Source organism: Bactrocera tryoni, chromosome 2 (genome assembly GCF_016617805.1).
Source record: "Bactrocera tryoni isolate S06 chromosome 2, CSIRO_BtryS06_freeze2, whole genome shotgun sequence".
NCBI lineage: Eukaryota > Metazoa > Arthropoda > Insecta > Diptera > Tephritidae > Bactrocera > Bactrocera tryoni.
In genome coordinates this window covers 19844051-19853093 of record NC_052500.1, presented here as the reverse complement: position 1 = coordinate 19853093, position 9043 = coordinate 19844051, and the positions used below count along the sequence as shown (strand labels likewise).

At 33.0% G+C, this 9043-nt stretch overlaps 1 protein-coding gene across 1 annotated transcript in view; it reads left to right on the top strand.

Moving 5' to 3' along the window:
• Positions 1 to 2140: 2140 nt before the first annotated feature.
• Positions 2141 to 9043, top strand: part of LOC120769499 (protein spaetzle 3) — a 75566-nt gene continuing 68663 nt past the window's right edge. Inside the window, exons 1-2 of the mRNA XM_040096530.1 lie at positions 2141 to 2521; positions 5875 to 7209. Of these exons, the coding sequence (XP_039952464.1) occupies positions 6132 to 7209 (1078 nt within the window). The 5' untranslated portion in view covers positions 2141 to 2521; positions 5875 to 6131. The remainder of the gene's footprint in view (positions 2522 to 5874; positions 7210 to 9043) is intronic.

The following is a 9043-nucleotide window of genomic DNA, read 5'->3' as shown; positions in this document are numbered from 1 at the left end:
TCCTTGCGAAATTTACTACAGTGATAAAGAAGCTCAAATTCGCTGTGGGATTCGTTGTGGGAGAAAAACTCCGTCGCCGAGTACTGGCATTCACCCCGGTGGATGTACGTCTAGCCACGATCTGCATCAAAGCGAAGTTCTTCAGCAAATCGCTGATTTGAGGCCACGCCCCGATGGAGGAGAAGGACTATGTGACCAAAGATGTCTTCTATGAGCGCTTGGAGCGTATCTATGAGAGGAGAACTCGTTTGAAAAGCGGCGTAATGTGTTTTTTCACGGATGAGTAAAAGCTAGTAGAGGAGGTTGAAAGGACCTCTACCTCAAGCATAGCATTAAGTTATCGGACTACTGTGGTGCTTTCAGGTAGAAGTGGCTGCATCTTTCGAGGTGGTGAGGTGCTACAGCAGAGCGACAATACTGCTCAAAGTGAGTCAAAGAGTGTCGGTCCCGACTATCAGTAGCATCAATATCATACTTGTTCGGGTACCTGGTCACAGCGGAATCGTTGGAAACTGCAATGCCGATAAGCTAATAAGTGGGGCAGCCTTATTCCACTTACATCAAATTAGGAACAAATTGGACCACCGTTGTTATCTTGTGTTCTAATACTTTCGCTTCAGCTAAACTGAATTTCATTCGTCGACGACTGCGAGATCCTTTTGACCTAGAAAAGCGATCCTTCTGGCCTCGAGTGAACTATTTTCCCTTAGTAAATACCATCTTTGCAGGAATTGTAGGATTTATTACTCGAAATACGTCTGTATGATAAGTTTTTTTGGAATTCTAGCTACCACAACGGACCGGCGTTATAAGCTGCCCACATGAGATCCTTATTCGATTTTCTTGCGGTTTAGCAACGATTTTTAAAAGGAAAAAATGATATTTTTTGCCTATAGGCTGCTGCCGCAAAGAAAGAAAAGACAAAAAGAAGGAGCCGGAGTCCGTGGACGACGACGATATGAATTTCAGTCTCTTCGATTGAACACCTCAACACTGCCTATCAAACTTGGTACCTACTAGAAAAGTATAGCATGCTTTCATATTGGTATATTTAAGTTTACGCGGTGAGGTCTGCCATCTAATTTAACTCACTGCTTTTATGGTACTATCGCCGCCATATTCATTTCTTTCCCTATTTAAGTCTCACCTACTGCCATAAATCAAGATCATCTTTTTAGATATTCAAAAAGTCAACATCCTCCTATTCGGATTCGAAAAAAGCAATAACACTTGCTCTATGACAATCCTTCTATACCATGGTCGACTTCATTTTTGACTGTTGTTGAGCGTACAAAGAGCTTTGAAAAGTAAACAAGCGGCCACTTGTCCGAAATCATTTTTAAAACATTATGGCAAGCCCTTATCTTTATAATAAAGCTAAAATCTTTGCTTTAACGTTGCCACCTAGACATACATTAAAAAAAACAAAAACAATTTTCCAAATTCGCAATAAACTAAGAGCACCTGCTGCATTAAAGAGCGTTTTACAAAGAGTAAGAAAACACAATAATATTATACACTCACAAAGACAAGCAGAAAATCACAGATCTTCAAGCGTGCAGTCGACCAACAGTCAAAGGCAGCAAATCGAAATTGAAATCAAAATCGAACTGTTGAAAAATCACTTTTGCTTTCAGTATGGCGTCTCCATGCTTGCTGTTGTTGTTGCATACGCTTGTAGTCTTTTTTCAATGTTAGTATTACGTGCGCTTGGCTTTGCTTGGCTTTGTGATTGTTTATTTGCAGAGATTGCTTTTTTATTGTTGTTATCGCATTGTTATGCGATTGGCTTGCGGGCGAAACGAGAGCGCGCTGATGGCGAGCGTCCCGCTATGTGAGCATGTGAGTGTCGCGCGCGCGCTTATGGAAATCGCTTTTCAGCTAAGCTGTAGCTTTGCTTTGACTCCGAAGTTGAGAGCATTACGCGCCTTATTATTCAGCTCAGTTAAATATTTTCCTCCTCACTGTTAAGTGATGTGTATATAAATATTTCTTGCAAGTATTCTTGTTCGTTTCATTACAGTTTTCTTGCAATGCCAATTGCTGTCGCTCGTGTGCGCCTTGAAGTTTTAACGGGTTGACGCAGTGGTGTCAGTCGCTTGCGATTACTCGCCGTGAACGGTCGGTCATTCGCTCGGTGCTAAACATAAGCAGTCGCTTCCACACAAACGATTCGGCATTGATTGATTTGCGTGCAGCTTAAAAATAAATTAACGAAAAATAAATTTCAAAAAAACAAAAACAACAAAAAACATATTCAAACACAATTTTTATTTCGCTGGAGCGCGTTTGTTTGTGCATATTTTTCCGTATTTTGCATAGCTTTGCGGTTCGAGGGCGCGCGAATTTTCGAATTTTGAGCGAGCGTGTGTGTGCTTAGCATTTATGTTATGTCGCGAATTGATTGTTTGTTAAAATAATTAGAATTTCTGTGTTCATGTGCGAATTGCCGAGAATACTGACTGGTTAGTCAATTTAATTGCGTATGTGAGAGAATGCAATAAAGAAGCAAATGATCGAAGTGAGTGGTGAATAAATGGAAATTGATGCTAAGATTTACAAAAACAATAAAAACAAATAATAATAATTAGTAAATGGTAGTACATATAATTTAATGCAAAAATGTTAACAGCAAGAGCAAGAGCGTCATAAATAATGAAATATAATTTATATAACGTAAAAAACGAATTGTCAAAAAAATCAATTAATAAACCAAATATCATAATTTCAAAGCAAAGACATACTAAATAATAAATAAATAAAAAAATATTTTTATAAAAAAAATTATAAAATATATATAATAAAAAAGTATTTAAAATATATATTATATATACATAATTAAAAAAATATTTAAAATACACATACATCCATATCTGAAAAAATATTTTTTAAAATAATTTTTGTTTTTTTTTTTGTATATAAATTTTTTTACCAAAACTAAATAAAATTTAGTGCACTAAACTTAATTGGTTTTAGTATAAATTTGCAAGTCTAAAAGTTTTGCGGGTTTTATTTTCAATAAATAAAAAACAAAAATTGTTTATGAGAAATAATTAAAATATTGTATATAATTAAAAAGTATTTAAAATATATGTAATATTAATGTTATAATTTAAAAAACATTTAGAGAATGCATTTTGAAAAATATATTTTTTAATTATTCTTTTATTTTTTGATTTAATTTATAATAAAATATATAAAATTTAAATACTACTAAATTTAAAAGTTAATTCGGTTTAATACAAACATGAATATCTAAAGACTTTTTTCGAGTTGTATTTTCAATAAATAGAAAAAAAGTATTATTTATGAAAATTTTTTTCATACAAACTATGCAAATTACACGCGCATTCATATTTTTAAAAGTAAAAAAGAATTACTTAATTATAATTTAAAAAATATTTAGAATATGCATATTTAAAAAAAAATATTTTTTAATTATATTTTTTTTATTTAATTTTTTTGTTACCAAAACTGAATGCACTGAATAAACTCCCGCTGTCAAATATAACCAATGTATAACCATTTTATAACCAAAACTCAAAAATTGTTTCAAATTTCTAAAAAAAATTGAATTTCCGTCGTAAAAATTTTGATGAGAAATTAGAAGCCTACATTTTCTGGTGCAAGTCTTTACAAAAAATATCAAACTAAAAGTTTTTAAATTAGAAAATAGAAAGAAATATTTAGTATGATAATGAAAAATATAAAAATATATACAAATTAAATCAAAAATTCAAAAGAAGTTTATTTTAGCTGAATGTTTTAGTGCGAATAAATGCACCTTTTTGTTGAAAAAACACACATTTTTATATAACTTCAATTTAATGGAAAATAAAAAAATAGCTCCAAAGATAAGTGAATGCAGGTTCGTTGCTTAAGTCTTTTGTACTGTGAAAAATTATTACCTTCAGATAAAATAAACTTCCTTAGAATTATTGATTTAGCTTTCAATTTATTATATAAATTTTTTTACAGAACCAAAATATATTTTTTTATAATTTTAAATTAAAAATTTTCATCTTCACATTTATTCTAAAGACTTACAACAGTAAATTAAAGGCTTCTAATTTTACATCAAAATTTTTAGGGGCAAATTCACTTATATTTTTTTTCGAAATTCGAAACACAGTGTACCTTAGCCGGAACACGCTGGGTAAATTGGACAAATGTAACTACATATATGCAATAATGATATTTTATAAAAAAGATTTGAAAACTTATTATGATGAAGTTATATCGAAAAATAAAATTGTTTTAATTCAGAAATAAACAAGAAAAAACCTTAACTTCACTTGCATCGAAGCTATAATACTCTTCACAAATACAAAACATTCCTCACCTAAATTTGATAGCACAGTTTGCATGGCGTCTTTATGCCACGCGAACAGAATTTTTTTCGCATATTGCACCACATCTTCACGCAACAACTCATGCCAAATTTTATTAACAGACAAACATGGTTAAATTGATTCTGATCATTAATATTTATATATTTTATAGGGTCTCCCTATCCCTGTTCAGGGTATAAAAATAGCAGAAGAGATAGGTAAATGCAAGTTTGTCGCTTAAGTCTTTTGCAAAAAGGAAAAATCATTAATACAAGGAAATAAACAAAAATTGAATTACTTTTATTTCTAAATAAATAAATTTATATTTAAACTCTAGCAAATGGTAAACAAATTAAAAATTTTTTGGTTACAATTATCACTAATATTTATTACTGAGCGGCTAAAAAAATTATTAAAAATAAATTTTTGATTGAAGCGAGTTTATAATTAAATACAAAAAAAGTATAAAATAATACAAAATATATATGTATTGATTGGAAATAAAAAAAAATGTTTTAATATAATTTACTAAACATTTTCTATTATTTGCGTTATATACATATAAAAGTGTATACGCACTGATTCGAAAAAAAAATTTAATACATTTTATTAAAAATAATTCATTTTTTACTTTTTATATATTTTTTATTAAAAACAATTCATTATTTACTTTTTATATATTTTTTAAAATAAATTATATTATTCCGGACAAATAATTTATTATTTTTGTTAAGATATTATAATATAATATATTACGATATCAAATTAAATATTTATCAAACAAATTTTTTTATAAATTTTTTTTAAGAATAGAGATAGCAAAAATTAACAATTAAAAAAGTACTTAAACTTCAAAATAATTCTCAAACAAAAAACCACATTCATATTAATGTTCCGAATTTTGAATTGGATGCAAAAATTTGTTATTTTCAGAAAAAAAAAGAAAATAAAATAAAAGAAAAAAAATCTTTTAAATAAAATGAACTAAAACGCTAATAAATAATTCAAAATTATGACAAATATGTGAGCACATTATTCTGCATAATAAAGAGTACGATTAAATAAAAAGTAAAAATTAGTGTGACACAGAATTATAAAAACATATAAAATATATCTTTATTATTAAAAATATAATATTTAAAGAAGAAAGAAAATAAACTAAAATTTAAAATTCTTTTTTCTTAAGACTAAAAGTTTTAAATAATAAAGACAATAAGAACTTAAGAAATAAGTAACTTTTTTAGTTTTATGTTTAATTTCTTCAAAAAAATTAAGCAAAAATAAAATTAAATAAACAAATAATATTTTAATTAAATGGTTGTGACCAGCTATTTAAAAAAATAACAAAATTACAATGAAGTAAATAAAAGTTAAACAAAATAAAATAAAATTCTCGTAAAATAATAAAAAAGGAAAAATTAAGGTGCTCAAAATTTTATTAAAATAAAATAGGCGCTAAAAAGACTTAATGTAAAAATAAAATTAAAACCATAATCTGGCTAAAATTGAAATAAGAAATAAAAATGTTCACAATTTTTTGCAGGTAATACAAAAAAGTAAATACAAACGCTGCCAAATTCATAACAAAGTTCGTTGCTTAAGTCTTTTATCTTGTGACAACCAATAATTACTAAACAAATACAGTAAAAGTGAACAAGATTGAAAATAATATTAAACGTGAATTAAATTGAAAATAATATTGATTGTGTGTGAAAATGTGCCGCCGCCAGCGTTGCTGACAAAGTCGACAAAACGAAAGCGCGCAAAAAATCCCGAGTGACTAACGAAACACAAAAATAAATGGCGCTGACAAATTTCTCGCTGCCCTTTGGCGCGCTGACGCAACAAGTGCCCACGTGGGGTGCAACCCTGCCGCCACTGCACCCTGCCCACCAGCTAGCTGCCAACACCAACAATTTACTCTACTCGCCGGCCGATCATCAGCAGCAGCAGGGCGACGACGCCGCACCGCCGCCGGAATCCGATTTCTACAAAAACAACCCGTATGCGCCGCCACAACTGCATCAGCAGCAACAACAACAACAGCAGCAGCCGATACGTCAATCATATCAATACAATAGCAACAACAACAATCACAATATACAAAATAATAATCGGCTGAAAAGCGGCAACACCTACTTGCCGCCCATACCGCCGCCCGGTGCGCGCAACACACAATTCAACAACCAAAAACAACAGCCGCAACAACAACAACAGCAGCCACAAAAGCCGCAACAACAGCACTATAGTCATTTCAGCATAAATCAGCAACAACAACAACAGCAACAACATCATCAATTACAACAACATCAGCAACAACAAATCAAGGGCAACAATGTCGCCTTCAAGGCCGCCACTTCCGTGTCCACCGTTGCTTCGGCCGCTGCAGCAGCCTCGGCTGGCGCCACTTCTACCAGAACCTACGGCGAAGGTTCGTACAATAATTTTGGCGCTGCAGCAACGCAACAGCTTCGCTCTCAGCCGCAACAACAACAGCAACAAAAGCAATTTTATAATTCCTATAGTCATAGCACTTCCTCATTTGTTGCACAATCACAGCAGAAGACTCAAACACAAACAAGCCAACAAAGCTATGGCACTGCGCCAGTGACCGAAGCACCACAACCGGCAGCGGTTTATGGTGCAGCACCAGTACCAACGTTGCGCACTGTAGATGACGTGAATGGTGGTGGCAATGATAGCGTCGGTGATATTGGTGGTGGTGATAACGGTGCCGGTGATGAGTCGTATCCACATCGCCCACCGGGTTTCACGCGTGTTCAAGCTGGCCAAGGCACACGCACACAGGTGCATGCTGTGCTCGATTACGATGTGGAGGAGGGCGAAGAGGAGGAATATTATGATGAGGGTGATAAAGGTAAGTGCTAGTTAATGTGATAATCTTAGAAATATTATATAAAATTGAGTGAGAAGATACTTTCGCTAGACTCTTTCGTTTTCTACGACTTTTCTACAATTGAGTCTTTCATGCAGAAATTTTTGATAAAACAGAAGGTGTTAAGTGGGCTTCTGCTCTAACCGACAAGTCCATTAACCTTCTATTAGGCAGGCAATAATATTCCCCTAAGCTGTGTCTTAAGTCTTGGAACACTGGCATCATTATTTTGTGGTAGTGTTGTTAGAAGATATACCAAAAATAATTTATACTTATTGGCAAAGGAACCTTAGTAATATTTTGAGAGTCAGCCCAGGGCATTTTTCATGGTAAAGATAAGAGACATTGGGTAGCTGGGGTGGAAAAAATTAGGTATATTACCAAATCTACAAAGTGGCTGGATATGTGTTTGGTTACCACGTGGGAGCACAATGGGCCTGATAGAGACTTCACTGCGAATTTACTAAGTCTAATGCTCTGTATTACTAAAAAGCGAATATATTCTGGACAATCCAAAAGGATTACACAATATATCATAATAACAGCCCTAAATTCTGATAGGTTTCGGCTTAGACTCATTTCTCCAACTTATCCTTATTACTAAACAATTATTATCCTTCACTTTTCAAACTGTTTTTTAACCAATTTGATGTCTTTTCTATTAGCTTCTCACATGATATGTATTTACTTTAGTTCTTAGCACATTAAATATATCTGAGAGATATAAAAGTTTATCTGCAGTCTCTGAAACTGAACTAAATAATTTAATATTTTATATTACAAGGTTTTATTAAAAAATTCTAGACCTATATAATTTCTACCATACATCACTTCAGCCATTTCATCGCCTAACTCTAATTATAACTATTAAATACCTGAAAAAATGCTAGTGTTCCACCAGTTCATATAAGAAATATTTACAAGGGTGAAATCAATACATATTCTTTCTGAAGGATAACTATTTTCTGTCAATAAGGTTGCTTTTAAAAGAGATATATTGATAAAGAAGGCAATTTTGAATAGAACATACTGGACTTACTTAAATCTATGGTATAAGTTAACCTGATACCACGAAAAAAAACAAAATTGGTTCAAAACTTCACCTGATAGAAGGAACTGTTTTCATATACAAAATTTATACCCTGAACTGGAAGGTATAAAGGAAGGTTATGAAGTTTGTACAAATGATCAGGGTGATGAACTGAGCCGTATTAGCCATGTCCGTCCATCCGTCTGTGTGCGTGAAGGAGCGACTGCAGGCAATCGTAGGCAAAAAGTGATTGTGGCCTCGATCGACGTTCTGTTCACACTTTATATTGGGGCTTGTGCCACTTAGGGAGTCGCAATATGGTGGAAAACAACGATGATAGGCTTGGATCGCAGCATTGCAGCGGAATTACTGCGTTTCCGATGATGATGTAGAGAGGACAGGATATCTAGGGGCGAAGAGGGTTCTAGATGATAGAAGTAAGTGACAAGAGTGTTGGACAATAGCCTACACGATCGGGTGACTTACGGGTACATCCAGGACGTTACGTTCTCTATGAGTCTGGTCATAGGCTTCTAAATGCATTCTTGCATCAGAGTCACCCATTTGTTAGGTAGAAGTGTATGTGTGTGGCGCGTGTTGAGCATTGGTTGCATGTGTGAATGTACTCGGACCTTAGGAATTTCAAAAGTATGGGGATTGGGCAGAACGGCGGTCGATTAGATGTTAACGATGTGATTTCCACTATGTCGAATAGTTAGGCTCGATTGGTATGTGGTGTTTAACTGGGAATTGCTTTCTGTGAGAATGGTGTGTGCAGATAATGAG